The sequence below is a fragment of the Aplysia californica genome, unplaced genomic scaffold (assembly GCF_000002075.1).
Source record: "Aplysia californica isolate F4 #8 unplaced genomic scaffold, AplCal3.0 scaffold00074, whole genome shotgun sequence".
NCBI classification, from domain to species: domain Eukaryota; kingdom Metazoa; phylum Mollusca; class Gastropoda; order Aplysiida; family Aplysiidae; genus Aplysia; species Aplysia californica.
The window spans coordinates 309,682-328,125 of NW_004797344.1; the positions used below are offsets into that span (position 1 = coordinate 309,682).

General features: G+C 40.5%; 1 protein-coding gene across 1 annotated transcript in view; it reads right to left on the bottom strand.

Moving 5' to 3' along the window:
- Positions 1 to 16,502: 16,502 nt before the first annotated feature.
- Positions 16,503 to 18,444, bottom strand: part of LOC101855630 — a 49,091-nt gene continuing 47,149 nt past the window's right edge. Inside the window, exon 13 of the mRNA XM_035968670.1 lies at positions 16,503 to 18,076. Within this exon, the coding sequence (XP_035824563.1) occupies positions 16,695 to 18,076 (1,382 nt within the window). The 3' untranslated portion in view covers positions 16,503 to 16,694. The remainder of the gene's footprint in view (positions 18,077 to 18,444) is intronic.

An 18,444-nucleotide genomic window follows, 5' to 3' on the forward strand; every position in this document is an offset into this window, starting at 1 on the left:
AAATTATTCAATGCTTTTGACAGTTGGCTCTAGATATCTATTTACAATTTTCCCGTTTGTTTCAGACAATAATGAGAAGTCAATTTGGAAAGTTTTGCAAATAAACTTGCAATAAGAAATGTTTCTTCTAGAATGTTTTCTTGTAGTGAGAGTTGTGTCTTGTGGTAGTGTTTGGGCAACACTCTTGTGCAATGCTCTGCGCTGGCAAGTGTCTCCATCCACGACTCAGTTCCTAACATACCATGTCCTTTTGAACGTACTTTTGCATGCAGGGAGTTTCTGGCGTTCTTTCTCCAAAAGATACTTCATTATCCATTCATGTCTAGAGGTGTCCAGGCTCATCCGTTTGGGTATTTGCCGCTTCACGAAGCTTTTGATACACGCTGCTTTTCCTTCCCAGTACAGGAACCAGATATAACTGAAAAGTCTCTGTATGTAACATTCGAAACGTTCTTTGCACTTCATTCCTGTGCGGGTTTGTGTTTATCATTTCAAACTTATGCCTGGCTTTGCTCGCATAATTCCATTCTATAGTTCTGCTTCCTTTCCACTGGATTTTTCCCCCTGTTTATATATTTCTTAATATTTTATGGATTTATATCAGACTGCCTACATTATCTGGCTCAGACATGTCGTATGCTTTGGGGAACCAGGCTTAGAATACGACGTTGCTTCCACGGTGGGTGGCATATGAGAAAACTGATCAAGTGAATTTGACCTGAATGAAAGGTGATGCAGGGTCGACCTCAAGTGAGACGTGAGGTGACTGAACATAATGGATCTGATAAGTGGGGGTTTCAAAACTAATGCAGACTTGGGAATGGGTAGTGCCGAGTCGGCGGAGAGTGACATATTATGGGATGATCGCATTGCAGAACGTGGTGAACCAGGCAGAGAAGATGGTTCAAGATTGACCACAAGTGGCACTGATGGGTGTGGTGAATTAGATGTCAGAGGTGAAGCAGATTCGACAAGAGGTGATGATGTGTCGATTGCGACTTATGCAGAAGGTGTCGGAGCAGGAGTACATGGTGAAGCAGGTACAGAAGGCAGTTAGGAATTGCTCTGATCACTTGTAAGCGCCGATAACCCGTCTCGAATCACTGTGTTCCGTTGTAATCAAAGCTCGTAAGCGACGCGATGGCTTTTGCGGGTTCTGATCACGCGCACGTCTGAGGAGGGATGGACTGACGAGTTTTGTTTGATTACGATAAGACACTTTTATGCATTTTTATTCAGGTAAACTTTGTGTTGACATGTGCACCGTTATCAAGAGAATGTGACAGGGTAAAAAAGTCGATTTGGCAAAAATTGTCGCTTACGAGGTCTGATCACGGGGGCATGGATATATTGTCTACTCGAATTCACAAACTCAAAAAAACCCAACTAACAACCCCCCCACCCCCCAAAAAAACAACAACCCAACAACAAGCAACTAAACAAACAAGTACTCTTTGAAACGCTTACGTACACTACCAGTTACTGTTTGCTTTATGAACCACTCCCCTCCCAACACACATACACACACACATACACACACACACACACACACACACACACACACACACACACACATACACACAGACACACAAACACACACTACACATGCGCCCCCGCGCACACACACACACACACACACACACACACACACACACACACCGAGTGCCCTTGAAAGGGCGATATTATCTCGGCTTTTCCTCGCCTCCCATATTATGTTCAGGCTTTCCAACTAAATTGCTCTGGATCTACCCGTACCTCGTTTGCCTTCTCTGGCTGGACAAAACATGTTAATTAAAAAAACAACAACTCTCCCCACGGGGGTTCGAACCAGATCATAGGCATCAAAAACGTGTTCCTAATCATTAATATTGATACCATTCATTGACATAATGCGACATTTTCCCCTCTGCTGCACTCCAAAATGAAAGCAACCCATTCGCCTCCACGGTCCAGATCCATTAAATGGCTGAAATCTGTCGAGATAACGCAGAAAGGGATGATTAATTTAACACAATTCACCTTTAGTATCAGTAGTCAATAGCCCAAACACGTGTTTATGCGGTGTGGTTAGATAATACTCTCCGTTATTGAAAAGCAATAAGACAAAAGCACATGCATGGTGAGGTGAAGCTTTTGTGGGTCGATAGAGCATCTTCATGACGAACAATAAAATCCGGTAGGAGCGCTGGCTACAGGAAGGAATGGAGTATTATATTCAGTGGCAGTGGGTGGACCAAAATTTGGGTGGGGCTTAGGTTGCTTCCATTCAAAGGAGAAGAGTTAGCTTTGTTTTCCATCTCTTTGTTCTTAGTTTAATTCTTGTTGATGATGGGGACGAAGCCGATTCACCTCCAAATTTCCTCTAATTAATTTTCATATGATGAAAAAGTTGCCTTAAAAGTAGTTCGGCCTCATTTATAACTGTTAAATCGAAGCGGCACAAACAAAAACATGCACACACAGCACTTCAAACATAATAATTACTTCTATGAGCTGGATTAGGCCGTGTAGTTGAGAAAGTTGAACGCACCCGACAAAGAACCAATGAGCGCATAGGCGTGTAAAACCCAAAACTATACTATACGTATCTGCGTCACTGGGGGAAAGTGTGTCGTAAACTTTCACCCCATTGTCAGGGCTAGGAGAGTGTGAGCCCTCGATACAGTGTTATTTTTCCCCAGTCAACTACCTTTTTACAAGAAGAGTTTCATTACGGACGGGCCGTGAGAAAGGGCTCATCCCTTGCTGAGCCCTAAAGACATTTGATTGGCTGCGGGGTTACTATAGTTGTAAGCGGTGACAACAGTGATTGGATAAACGAGCAAGCCGCCGAGATGATCACTCTGTGTTCACTGCATGTGGTCATAACAGTTTCAACTGCTTATTTCATTATGGAGAAACTTTCCTTTACTTTGGGATAGAGTTGGGGGTGGTGGGTGGGGAGGGGTCAGGGGCTCAAGCCCGTGAGCCCGTCACTACCCACCGCCACTGATATATTAAGACCGTCCATGTCTGCTCCAGACCTGACACCCGAAAAAGAAGCCCAGAGAGTGTTAAACACGAGAAGGATGTCCAACACGGGTGGGACTTTTTACCTCGCTCACTCTTCTTTGTTTGACGTTAAAACGGGATTAAAACAAATCGGTCTGTTTAATCTACTCAGATGTTTGCATGCGGGTCTAAAAGTAGGTTCATCAACAGAATCTAAAAAACACAATAATGAAGGTCGTTGCAATCTGAGATACCCGACTCGTTTTCTGTGATGTTTGCCGAAAGTGGTTTAAACGTGATAGGATACACTTAAAACATTAAAACTGACCCATTTTCAAAACCACATTTTAACGTATGCTTATGAAACACGATCCAACAGATGGGTATATTATACTTTCGAGACTCATGTGCATATGTCAAGACGGTCTTGGAGGAAATGTTCAAGTTTACACTGAAGTTTTGGGGGATGGTGGTATTGTTGTCCCAAAATGAGCAATTTGTAGCCTAGGTTACCGTAGATCATTCAGAGCTGTGATTCTGTGTACGCACCCACTGGACGGTGTTTATACATTTTTTAATGACAAGATCAATATTTTTTAAAGTGTTGGTCGCTGGCCTACAGGAGTGCCATCCAGAAGCATGTGTGCACTGTCAAATGAATGAATGAGCTAACATCAGAATCTCTTTAAAAGCGGACAGATGAATGTGAACAAGCTCTTCCTAGATTTTAGTAAATCATCTCTCTGTATTCGCTTCTTGGACGCTTAATTCACAATAGAGACTGTAAAGAGCAAATATGGTCTCTTTTAAGCACAAGGGGGCTTTCCTGAAAAATGCTGTTTTGAGAAAATCGAAGGTAAAGTTTTTGTCCCTTGCTCAGTTTCTTTAAAAGACAAGGAGAGTTTGCTTTATAACAAAACAAATATACTCACCAATGAAACCAAACTTCTCCTATAGGTAGGGCAATGCCCACTTTTGGTGTAGGTCAAGCTTTCTGGAAACCCCCGAAATCTGGGTTAGCTCGCTTGTCCTTAAAATCTACCATATTATGGTGAAAAACAAGAATGTGAATTAGCGATAGATCTAACGTTCAAAATTACTGACTAGAAAAGGAGGGACTAACAGTTTATGAACAAGAACACGTGATACGATCAATCTCGGATTTAATGAATCTGTCAGGTCAATCTCCCAATGATTCGATACCCAAAGTATTCTAGATACTTGCACCAGGCTACCAAAAAAACTAAGTTCGATCCCCGTATGGTGAACATTTTTATCGAGTCTATGTCTTTCTGCTGGGACACTTTGTCCCTTTCAGCACTGGTTGGCCTGCCTCATAAATTATCTTAATTGTGTCAATGGACCGTTAAAATAACCTGTATTAAAAATATTATTTGTTATATCCAAGACAAAGCATTATCATTTTGTCTATTTGTCTTCAAGGTTGGGATCATTGCAGACGGTACATGACCATAGCTCTGCTCCCCGCTTATCTGAGGATCGACCCAAAATCACCCTCATACAGGGTGTCAGAACAAGAGGACCCACTTTTACGGCAATAACTCGATTATCTTTGAACCAATTTTAATTTTTAAAAACTTCGTAGGGGGCTCTCGTGGCCTAGAGGTTTAGGTATTTGCCTCTCATTCAAAGGTCCCGGGTTCGTATCCGGATAGCGACCGAAAAATTTTCTTCTCTAAAATTGTCTCCTTTCACCTACTTTCCTGCTCTCCAGCAGTACTCTATCGTCTGCTTTCTGTCCCACCACCTCACCTTCTTTGCCCCCTCCTCTGGGCTCCTGACTCTTTCTGCAGCCTTTCTACTGCTACTCCTTGGCTCCTCCTTACTGCTGTCTTTCTGCCACACCCCTGATTTTCTGGTAGGAAAGATCTACTCCTAGCCTTCTCGGACAAGGGCGAAAAATCTCGGAGGGCGCGTGTGCAAGTTGCGCACGTTAAAGATCCCTTGGTGGTCTAAAATCGATAAGAGTCGGCTTCAGCCGCCACCCGGGCAAAATTCAAAATTTCCTACCAACTGAAAATATTAGGTGTGTCCCGCGCTCTCATATGACCATATGCAGTTGTGAGCGCCGTAAAACACTTTCCAAAAAAAAACCCCAACAACTTCGTAGAAATAAATTCAATAGTGAGGACATTACATTTGTCAATAAAAAAAGATTCAATTTTATTTGGTTCGAAAAAATATCCAATTTCATAGTTACAACCGAAATTGACTGAAATGCAATACTTTGCAACCTATGAATCATATTGTTCTAATTCAAATAACCACTATTTCTTGTGCATTATAGAACAAATTAATACAAATTGATATTACTCAGTAAGCTCAAGGAAGGTGTTCGGTATTTAAATCTCCCGGTGAAGACCATTTCTTTCCATAATATGTCTCTGGAAATTTTGAATAACCCCGTGGCATGTTTTAGGTCCATTCTTTGGACGTTCTATTCAACATTGAGTTTCAACGGTTCAATTGTTTGTGGGTTGTTTCCCCTGACTATATCTGCCTAAATCCCCAAATGTAATAATTGAAGGGGCTCAAGTTCAGGGAATGTTGTAACTATTCATTTGTAAATTTTTGGCTTATAAAGCGTTCCCCAAACCTTTCTTGCAACTATATCAAGGCCACGCTTGATTATCGGGTTGTGGCCCCACTCCACTGGAACTAGGCATGTACAGCATACCACATTCTCCCCAGATTCCCCCAAACGTTCTTGGCATGTTTAGATAGCTCTCTGAAGAGGACTGTTGTGGCCTTACCGTCCTTGGCCTGAAACCAGAACGGACCGATCACGCCCTTATAGCTGAACGCTATTGAGAAGTAAAATTTTGTGTTTCACCCAGTTTTGGTTGAAATGTTTAAAACTTGATATTTCTCGATCTCGTCAGTTGATTTTCTTCTTATTACACTTTTGACGTCCTCATGGTTGAATTTAATTTGTTCAATTTTTGTTGTTGAAATTAGTGTTGAAACGAACCAGGTATTATCCTTTAAGTGGGCTCTCTTTTCTTTTTAGACACCCTGCACTTGGGCAGGAACTTCTTCTTCTCGTTCATCCTTAAGACATCCCAGTCTCCACTGCGAAAGCTGCTGTTCGCTGCAGGTTCTCCAGACCCTTGAGTCAGAACCCAACAAAGACTGAATCATTTCCTGATACGTCTAATTTATTATATTGAAAAGTAGTACACCTTTTAAATCTAGGTCATGCTGGTGATTATAATTTTTCACTGCTTCACAAATCATGTACAACTGTTGAGATATAGCACACAAAACACATGTTTTGTAACATGCTGACGACGATATAGTCGGAAAACCATGAACCTGTTCTTGACCCGGTGTTGTATGAGCATTTCACATAGCTGTCCCCCAGCCTGGCTCGGCCCTGTTGAGGGACAGACTATGAATCGGAGATTGTACCCAGGCAATAGCTTCACAACTATTAAACAAATTTTACCCAAGCCATGCCATACCACGAGACATGGAAATTGAGAAAATATCACAATTTGTTGATCACCATCGTAATGTATCACCATTTTGAAATAGACAGGGACTACTAATATTGTTCAACAATTAGTAAATAAATTAACAAAAGCTCTCATATGTCCTTGTGCATTTGCGAGCGCCGTAAAACACTTACAACCCCCCCCCCCCAAAAGAACCCCCCCAAAAACAAACAAACAAACAAAACAAAACAAAACACAACCAACAAAAACAAAACAAATAAAAAACAAAAAAACAACTACAACCAACAAAGTGATTCCCTCTTCATGCATGGTCAATGATCGTAAAAATAAATTATACAACTATTGTGACACTTACTGACTACAGCCTAGGAAGCCTATCAACACATTCCAGACTAGCTTCTAGGTTACAAGGAAAGAAATGTGTTAAACAGAGAAAAACTGTTTAGCAAAAGTTGTTCAGCTTGGCCTCAGGTTGCCCACGAGGAAGATCTGGTTGCTGAACATATCCACTTTTCAGAAGTCCGGGGTTCAAAGTCAAGTTGGATTTGAAATGTTCCATTTAAATTAACTCTTTATCTCCTTCTTTTGCTTAACCCATTTCAAAGTTCTCTCCTGTTACCCAGCATTTCACACAGATGAATGGTCCCTACATATAAGTGTATTTCTGTGAGATTTTGCGATTGAAGACTCCCTTCATATTCCTTTATATCATGAGACAGAGGAGCTTATGCAATGCGCGATTGAAAGATACCGAGTCAAGTTCAACCCAGCATAGTGAGTATTTGAGCATAAATGTCCCTCCTGTTATCGGGGTCTATAACGACTTATTATACAGAAGTCCGATACACTCTCCTTTGGTTAGGAAGTCTGCCAAGATTACATTTAATGGTAAGACAATCCATAACATGGGCTCTACCCAGTGAGTGGTCATCAGAGTATTGATGTACAGAATTCCCTCCTGTTACTTTCCCTCCTGTTACCCGGGTTTTGGTAACAGGAGAGAATAAAAAAGTAACAGGAGAGAAAGGAAGGTGCTCAATATCTTAACTGACAACAATTTGGGTTAGAATGTGATGTAGTCCATGCTTAACAGAGTAAATGAAAGAGGTTACAACTAAAGGCATGTTTGTGTTTTTCAACAGAACACCTGAATTGTAATTTTTATCTTTGCGTAACAGGACGGAATTGAGAGTAACAAGAGAGAATACAAGATAGCAAGTAGGAGGGGTAGCTAAACCTGTCCCCGTCGTTTTATGCAAGAAAAATTATGAAATTATGCAAAATGAGCCCCAAAATGTGAAATTATGCGATTCTGTTAATTTTAACAAAGAATGATAAAGGAAATTAATCAGAAATTATGCTAAAAAGGATCAAATTTTGCTGAATTATGCGGGGTGCATAAAACCACGGGGACAGCTAAACTGACCAAAGTTCGAGTTGAAAATGGGTCATTTATACAAAAACAAAACAGAATAGTTATTATATGAAAGATGTGTCAATATTTTTTCTATTAACTCATGTATTGTGATTCTGTAATTTAGGTAACAGGATGGAATTGAGAGCAATAGCGAGGGAACAACAGAGTAAAATGAAAGACAAAACCTTTCATGTTTCCTACATCGACGACAATAACAATGCAACCTACTTTTGTTCCACCAAAGTCTAGAACCTTTTATTTTGATAAATGGTATCGAAGAGTTCTAAGTAATTGTGGCATTGCGGGTTTAGGGGTTCGAGCCTCAGCTCGGTACAACGTTATGTCCTTGAGAAAGACATTTAAATTTAACCCACGAATTTCCCATTTGGCTCCGTCCTTTCGGAGAGGACGTTAACCGTGAAACTCGGAGGTCCCACCTCTAAAATAATTTTATAAGGGCGTTAAACCTGTACCATTTAACTATCTTAACCAAAGAGTTCTTAAAATGTAGGTCTAGATCTAGATCTTTTATTTAGTGGCAGATTTAGAAGTGCATTTCGGTCGTCGCAGAGACGTAGATGTAGACTGAAGTGAGAAATAAGAATCTTCTTCGCAGAAAATTTGTCACACATGAAATTAGCTTAGCTTAGTTCACTTCAGCACAATGCCACTTATGCTCTAGATCTAGATTGACTGTATGAAGGGCAGGCCCTATATATATATATATATAGCTGATTTCTCAAACAGGACTTTAAAAAATTAATATTTGCTTTTTTTTCACCAGAGACAAAGCTGACTCCTGCTGAAAAAAAGTATTAAAGGAGAGACAGAAAGAGGCAAAACAAGAACCCAGTAAAGACGCTGCAATATGAAAAGCAGAACTGCATCAAAGACAAAGAACAAAGGGAAAGGAAACCTGTCGTTTGTATGATTTCAAGAGACCATTTGGCAGTATGTGTAGAATGGAGAAAAAAGAAGAAAGGCACAAATCTGAAGAGGAAATCAAACTGCCGATGATAAAATAGCAGATGCCCCATTCTCAAGTGTTTTTTCTTTCTAGACTAAAGTGTAGGTTTACAATGAAAACAGTGCAGAGAAAAAGAAAATTAAAGTTGAAAATGAATACCTTATCTGAGAGCAAAAAGGCAGTGAAAAGAATATTGAAATTTTCCTTTTGCTCTTCTGGATGAATTGAAAGACTGATAAAAGAAAACAAAAGTATTCGAACGTTGGCTTCTGGAGAAATATTAAGAAAGTACAAAATCCAGAGCAATTTTTTTATTTTGTAGAACTCTCAACATAAAGAACAAAAGGAAACTGAAGAAAAAGGTGCTTTCAACTCTGCAGATGGATAAAGTGCACATTTAGGTTTTTTTTCCTTTGGGCTGACAACTTGAGAATTTTGAATGGTTTTAAAATATTGTTACCTTGAAATAAATTAAAAAAAACCCAAAAACGTTTGTTGATTGACATCATAGAACATCTGTACAGACAGTACCACAGCAGTTCAAACATTTGTTTAACAAGCTTTTGGCAGCGGAAGCTATTTAACAATCAGATCAAAACACTTGTGCGTGCAAGATTTGCGATATCTCAGACTTGATAGCTGACGCATTGTTTATGCATCGTGTTCATCTGAAGGTTATTCCTGCTCAAGTTTGGCCAAAACATGCATGCACAGAGCGCGTGATCTTAGAAACCCAGTCTCACTACTAAACATCAACATCGCTTTAAATAGCTTGGGAGCATGCTTACACATGACGGAAGATTAGACATAGGAAAATTGAAATCAGGACCCAAAAGCAAATGCAGAAACCTATAGATAGTCAGCACTACTCACCCATAAACACCTACCAATGGAAATAAAACGACAACGACTTATTCACAGCATATTCTTTCCAACACTGACGTACGATATAAAACAGAAAGACGAAAGACTGATAAACGAAAATTGACAGGGAATAAACCGGTTATGGAACAAGAACATCAAAGAATGAAGTGGTTCGGTCATCTAATGAGAGTGACACCAAATCAATCAGCTTCACAAGCTTACCACTCTAATATGTCCGGATACAAGGGCAGGTGCAGACCACGCAAAACTTGGCTGGGTAGCGTTATAGAAGTCCTCCGAAAGAATAACATTTCAACGACAGAAGCCACCTACACTGCCCTTGATTGAAAATTGTTACCCCCCTCCCCCAGCATCTAATGATGCCAGAGGAAGGATGAAGCAAAGTAAAAGGATCCAATCCTAGCATACTCTGAAGACATGAGACTCACTGCAACGTGGCAGAAATGGGTAGTGTGGTGTAAACGCACCTTAAGAATAGAAGGACATATAGCGTGAACACATCTTAATAATAATTATTGTGACGTAGGCCTAAGGGACATATCACGTGACTGTGATTTCGTGCAAGCGGCGGGAAATCTGAAGGTCACTCTATCACTGAAGCCGAAGAGAGTAACAGTTAGAGCGAAGAACTAGCAGACGACTAGCAGGTGGGGCCCCACCGACATCAACTATCATCTAGATCTACTACTTCAAGACTCAAGTAAGTCGTAACATAACATGGTGTCAGAAGTGCGCAGAGATACGGACAGTACAAATCCAAGTGCAAATATTGAAACCGGAATGTAGACTCTAGATCTAGATCTAGATCTCTACATTAGACACAGATCGAGACTCGCGTGAAATTTACTACTAGAAACTAGTCTGTAGGCCTATGACGCTAAATCTAGTCGTCTGCATCTAAACCTATTGAAACTAGTCAACCAAGCTTCAATTTGGAAGGGACAAAGTCCAGATTTCATGCTCAAATACAGCCGCCTCAAAAATTAAATATTAGCGAGGAAAGTGCTTTGCAATCAAACCGGAGAAAGTTTTCGAGGGTATGGAAGAATTATGAGACTGCTTCAAACTTGATCAAAGAATCAAAACAGTTTAGGTGTGCAGTCTTATTGGCAGTTATAGGGGAAGATGCGATGGACAAATTTGATGGATTTAAGTTTAGTTCCAAAGAGGAACAGGATTATATCGATACAATACTAAAAAAGTTTGAGGAATTTTGCATGGGAACAACTCATGAGGCATTCGAGTCGTACCACTTTCGTGTCAGAGTATAAGAACCCAATGAATCCATTGATGCCTATGTTGCGGAGCTAAGAAAATTGGCCAGAGGGCGCAACTTTAAAGCTTTTGAAGATCGCATAATTCGGGACTGAATTTTAGTTGGCTGCAAGACTGACCACGTGAGAGAAAAGTTGTTGGAAGACCCCAAGTTAGATCTCAAGAAGGCAATAGAGATAGCAAGAGCCTATGAGGCTAGTCAAGTCAAGCTAAATGAAATGAAAGAATCAGCAGTTGACAGAGTTATGTCAAAAGACAGAAAGAAATTGTTTCCAGAAGAAAAGAAGCAGTTCTCAAGTGATAAGAGGTCACAATATCCAAAGGATAGAAAACAACAGTCTTCAAAAAGGAAATGCACAAGGTGTGGATATGATTCACATAGAAATAACCAAGATTGTCCAGCATTAGTAGCGGAGTGCAACAAATGCAAAAAGATAGGACATTTTGCTTCACAGTGCAGAACAAAAGAAGTGAGACGAGTAGAAGAATCAGACTGATGATAATACCACAAGAACCATCCTGGGTTCAATACACGAAATAAATTCGGTGAATAACTGGCACACAGAGATATAAATCAACAGTCAGAAAACGACATTTCGTATAGACACTGGAGCTGATGTGTCTGTATTCTCAGACAAAAATTGTAGAGACACAAAAGTGCTAAAACAAACTGACAAGAAACTCTATGGACCGGGAGGGTCAAAACTAGATGTAATCGGTGTATTCACAGCAACCATGAAAAAGAACAGTTTTAAGTCAGAACAAGACTTATACGCTACCAAGGGACTCAGAAAACCGCTGTTAGGCAGACCTGCCATTGAAGCACTTAAAGTGGTGGAAGTTGTAAATGGATTGTCAGAAGCTAAGTTTGACCCCAAACTTAAATATGCTGGTCTTTTCCAAGGCTTAGGAAAAACAAGCAATGAATATACTATTGAGTTGAAAGACAATGCAAAGCCATTTAACCTTACCTGCCCTAGAAGGCTGCCTCTTCCACTAAAAGATAAAGTTGAAGAAGAACTAAAATCTCCACAGGAACAAGGAATCATCAGACCTGTTACCAAACCTACTGATTGGTGTGCTCCTATAGTAGCTGTTCTCAAGCCAAAAGGAAAAGTCAGGCTATGTTGTGATAACACTAAACTAAATGAAAGTGTTAAAAGAGAGAACTACCCTCTTCCTACTACTGACCAGTTATTGGCTCAGTTGAATGGAGCTACAGTTTTCAGCAAGCTGGATTGTAACAAATCATTTCATCAAATTCCTCTAGACGAAAGGTCTCAAGAGTTAACTACTTTTATTACGCCTTTTGGGAGATTTTGTTACCAAAGACTGCCCTTTGGGATCAATTCTGGTCCTGAAATATTCTATAGAGAAATGTCAAACATCGTGGCAGGAATACCAGGTGTGATATGTGACATTGATGATGTTCTTGTAGGAGGAAGAGATTAAAAAAGAACACGACGAAAGACTGAAGTTGGTCTTGGATCGGATGAACAAAGCTGGACTTACGCTAAACGAGAAGCGTGAGTTTTCAACGAAGAAAGTGAAATTTCTTGAACATATTGTCAGTGCAAAACGGTGTCAGCATTGACACAGAGAAAGTCGAGGCCATTACCAGGCTTGAGACCCCAGAAAATGTCCCAGAGCTAAGAAGATTTTTGGGAATGGTAAACCACGTCGGCAAATTTGCACCTATGCTGGCAGATTTGACAAAACCTCTAAGAGACCTGCTTAAGAAAGACAGCGAATGGACATGGGGGACAGAACAAGTGAAAGCTTTTGAAGAAGTAAAGGTTCTACTTAGTTCTACACCAGTACTACAACATTACAACCCAAACAAGCCAATAAGAGTGTCTGCAGATGCGTCCTCTTTTGGAATTGGAGGAGTTCTACTGCAGAAAGACCGGGAAGGCTGGAAGCCAGTTTTCTACTCATCTAGATTTCTCACGGATATAGAGACTAGGTATGCACAGATTGAAAAGGAAGCTTTGGCTATGACATGGTGTTGTGAAAAATTTTCAGAATTTTTAGTGGGTATCTCTAAGTTTGTAATCGAGACAGACCACAAACCATTACTGTCGCCGATGAAAGCAAAAGACTTGGATCTCCTTACTCCAAGAATACAAAGATTCAGGATGAGGATGTTGAGATTTACTTACGATATTGAATATGTTGCTGGCAAGGATCTAGTTACGGCAGATTCGTTATCCAGGTCTCCTTTGAAAAACAATAAAGCAGAAGAGGAAACAGTTGAAGTCAGTACAATCTTTCAGTCGATCCCCATATCAGATGAAAGATCAGAGGAAGTTCGACGTGCACAGCACAGCGACAAGGAATGCCGAGAGGTGATTTAATTCACTCAGGGCCATTGGCCTCAAAGGAGGCATGGCATATTGAAATTATACTATGCAGAGCGTCATTGTTTGGCGGTGGAGCAAGGTATTCTCTTGCACGGATGCAGGCTAGTCATTCCATCTTCACTGAGGCAAGACATGCTCCAGAGAATCCACCAGGGGCATCAAGGTATAGTCAAGTGTAGGGCTTTAGCATGCACCTGTATTTGGTGGCCTGTGATGTCTAAGGATATTGAAACTCTAGTGAATAACTGCCCTGAGTGTGAAAAACACAGAGTATTGCCTCCTCAACCGCTAGTACCAACTCCAACTCCTGATCACCCTTGGGAAAAAGTAGAAAGTGACCTGTTTGAATGGCAGGGAGAACATTATCTGCTGGTGGTGGATTATTATTCCAGATGGATTGAGATTTCACACCTTACTTCTCTTACTTCCAAGAAAGTTATCAACAGTTTCAAGGCTATTTTTGCAAGAATGGGTATTCCCAGGACAGTACTTATTGACCATGGGAGGCAATATACTTCAGCAGAGTTTTGTAACTTCGTTTCGTATTATGAATTCAAACATGTTACAAGTAGCACTCATCATCAGTCGGCTAATGGAGAAGCAGAGAGAGCAGAAAAACATGCTCAAGAAAGAACAGGACCCTTTTCTGGCCCTTTTAAATTACAGAGCCACACCTTTGGCCCAGGGACAGAGTCCAGCTGAACTGCTGATGAACCGGAAACTAAGAACTAGAGTACCATCCTTGCAGGAAAGACAGAACGATACGAAATTCCGGAGGAAGGATGCTATTATAAAAAGAAAAATCAAGGAGAATTTTGATAGAAGGCATAAAGTGAAAAATCCACCAGAGTTAAAACCAGGACAGTCGGTTTGGCTTAAGACTCCGAGGCTGGAGGAAGCAAAAGTAATTCCAAGATCTGTATACGTCCAAACATTCTTCTAGACATGTTACACGGAGGAACCGACAACAGATTAGAAAAAGATCAGATAAACATCTGTCTATACCTCCTACTATACCCAGAGATAGTAATAATTTACCAACGTTAGGGCAACCTCAAACTGAGCCAGGGGTAATTCAAATTGATTCTGCAAGTGGATTTTCGAATGAGACGGAGACAAAGCCAGTTGTCACTAGAAGTGGAAGACTGGTCAAGCAGAGAGAAATACTGAATTTATAGTACTCTCTCTTCCTAGTGTAAATATCAGATGTTGTATATAGTGTTTTGTTCCTGGGAGGAAAACTAATGTGTTATAGTTGTCGCCCTAAGAGTTGATTTTGTTATTTGGGGCTTTGGCCCTTTCAAGTTATTTCCTCTTATAAAGAGGGGGAGATGTGGTGTAAACCCACCTTAAAAATAGAAGGACATGTAGCGTGAATACACCTTAATAATAATTATTGTGACGTAGGCCTAAGGGACATATCACGTGACTGTGATTTCGTGCAAGCGGCGGGAAATCTGAAGGTCACTCTATCACTGAAGCCGAAGCGAGTAACATTGGCTAACGAAGAACTAGCAGACGACTAGCAGGTGGGGCCCCACCAACATCAACTATCATCTAGATCTACTGCTCCAAGACTCCTGATGCCATTGTGGGCTTTATTCCAGAAAACGTTTCGACAGTACAAGTCATACGATTCGAATATTGACCATCAGTTTAAGGAAAGACATAGAGCAACCTTCAAGCCAATGAAGCAAGAGTACATGCTAAGGTCGCCCAAAATTGTTTGAGTAAAATGGAAGGGGAAATACAAAGCACACACGCTGGGGCTTTGCAAAATCTGCTGTCTACACTACACTTTACTCTTATTTTATCTGATCTCTTATACTGCGTGGTGTCGAGGAGAGATTCAGTTCTCGGACATGGGCCAGGTGTGTTGCTTTTCGGATCGGCATAGTGTGCCTTTAATTGAAGGATGTCTTTGACTCCATCGATCCATCTTTTTATTAGCCTTCCTTTTGCTTCCAAGCCATCGAATCGCATCTTGTAAACCTTTGAGGCTGGCAGTTGCGGCCCTATTCTCATTACGCGTCCAAAATATCCTCTCGATATATTTCGTTTCGACGCCCACTTATTGTTTGATGCCTTCGTTCTTTTAGATTGGTAACTACACCCAGTAAATAACATCTCGACAGAATATGTTACATGCTTTCAACAGTCCCGTCCATTCTTCAACTATTCCTTTAGATGATATCACTAATATAAGTGTTTCATTCTTGATGAGTTTTGTTGTTAAAACCTGATAAAAGTCTTTTATGTTCCCTCCTGTTACCCACTTTCTCTCCTGTTACCCACGTTTCCCTCCTGTTACCACCCCTTTTTACGTTCATTAAAAAAATCTTGAACTTTGTTTATAAAAAGTTAGTGTAGGATTAGCTTCACCTTACTGCTAAAAGGAATAGAAATTCCTGGGATCACAATGTGTTTGATCTTAGAGTGATAATCACAAACTGAAACTCTAAAATTTTCACTGATTTTTAAATTTGGCACTTACATCCGAAATAATTTTGCGTGGATTGTTAAGCTGAAGAGCGTTTTTATTATTTTCCTGATGAATACACCTAGTTTCCCCAACATATAGTGCATTAACCCCCCAAAATATTTTCCAGTAACACAGCTCTATGATTTCTGTTGGTAACAGGAGATAACTTTTTACTAGGACTGTCACCCAAAAGTTGCCGTGACGCTCTAATTTGACGGAATTAAGCTAATAAATTTCATATTTATGTCTATAGATGGTTGATTCATTTCATCAATATTATGTCGAAACTTTTCATAAAAATTCATTTTTTCGAAAAAATGAGAATCTAAAATGTGACATTTTTTGGGAAAATAACTCATATACTGAAGCTTCCTCATGCCTGAAAATATGTCATGTAGGCCCTTTAACTTTAGAACAAAAATTCACTAGTACTATCGTTATAAAATGTAAAATTAATGTTTGTTTTATTAGAGTTGTTCCCTCTCGTGTTTTAAATGTACTTATGTTCTCTACCTAGCGATTGTATTCTTGTTTATGGTTCTTACTTTAATAGTTTTTCCGTACGTATTGTTTAGTTATTAATCAATGATTTGATCGGTGAAACGGGTCAAATTCTTTTTTAAAAAAATACTAATTTAGCTATAATCTTGAAAAGAGACAAAACATATCAAACACGAGGGCGACAGTGTCTGGTGTGTTTTATGATCACCAGTACTTTATGCTTGATGTTATCTTATCAATATGCAATTACCTTTATTTATCCCTTTTAAAAGGAAAGACACGAAATCAGTATTATTTATTTCTATCAAATCAAATAATTTCTTAACCGTTATTGTTACCCAATAATGGGAGAAGCTGGCATTTTGCTTCCATCAATCTTATCTAGAAGTTTTTGATAAAAATCAACGTCCCGGGAATTAGACCATATTTTTGACTCAGAAGCAGAATTAATACGAAGGAAGTACGGTGTCGTTAGGCTGTACTGATTCCACACGACTCCTCCTTTGGGCACGGTTGAAGTCGGGTTCCCCGTCTTGGCAAAATTGGTCCACAGTTCCATCATCTGTTGAGATACCAGAATGTCTGTAGCGTCCGGTGGGCCATAGCCAGTGTCAGCCCACTCTTTCAATAGGACATCGAACACAAACAAGAGCTCCTCACCATGTTGGGCTGACATCCACTTAGGCGTTTTGCTGAAGCTTGATTTATAGTTAAACTCATACATGTAGTGTTTCTTCTCTGGGGCAGTGCGCACAACGTCGTTTAGTTCTACTAGAGTTGGAGCCACAAATGTAAAACTGTCAACAGCATCCAAAGCTTCTCTTTGTAGGACACCACTGCTTGAAGTATTTGTAAGAAACGTTGACTGCATCAGTTTTTGAACATATTGAGAATCAAGATTGGTGAACTGCTTTAGTTGAGGTACAAGGACTTGTTGTGTTGCCACTTCAAATGTAATCGGTGTGGGGGGATATTGGATGAAAATAGGAATAAACCCTCCGAGCTCATCACTGTTGAATCCCCTCAGAGTGTCTACGTGGTGAATCTCTCCCTGTGAGAGAAGTTTAACTGGCGACTCTGGCAAGAAGCCAAATGTTGTCTCAACTCTAGGAGCCATTATAATACCGGCATCTACAGCTTTGGTCACAGCGATGGAAGCGTTCATCAATACTCCTGCATCCACTTGCTGTAAGCAGGACAAAAGTGAAGTTGAATTCTCCAAGTCGTCGCACTCAGCTGCCACGCTGATCAACCTTGCTGTCATTCGCGCAGTCACTCGATTTGCGGGGAATTGGAAGGCCCATGGAGAAAGCGAAACACCGCTTTCCATGATCGCTCTGTGGAACAGACCTTTGGCGAGAGGTGACATATTTAGGAGTGAGACACTTCCTGAGCCAGAACTTTCTCCAAAAATGGTTACTTGATTTGGGTCACCTCCAAAGGAAGCAATGTTATCTTTTACCCACTTAAGAGCAGCAATTTGATCCAGCATTCCGTAATTTCCAGGCATCCTGTCGTCCTCCGTTGACAAGAACCCAAAAAGATCAAGTCTATAGTTGATGGTAACCATGACGACCCCTTTCGTTGCTAGCGACGTGGCATCATACTGGGATCCTGATCCTACAGTGTACCCTCCCCCATGTATCCACACCATGACGGGCATTAGACCTGTAGCGTTTCCTTGTGTAGGAGAGTAGACGTTTAGGTACAAACAGTCTTCACTTCAAGGCGGCATGTCCCCGTTGTGAAAATTCAGTGCAGGTGCTACTAGTTGTAAGCATTCGTTCCCGAAGGTAACTGCATCTCTGACTCCATTCCACGCGTCTGGAGCAACAGGCGCTTTGAAACGTAGCGGTCCTGAAAGAGAGAGCATAATTTTTTTTTTCAAGGGTGGTGAGAAACTATCAGACGCCAAACACTAACAAGACACTGGACTCTTTGACTATATGCTTTGGATTTTCTTTTTTTTTGTGTAACTGCAAACGTAAACATGAAAATGATTCAAATTCAAGAACAGATCTGGATCTTTTATCATCTAAGCAGTGTGATCCATCCCCCCCTTCCAAAAAACCCCCAAAAAACCA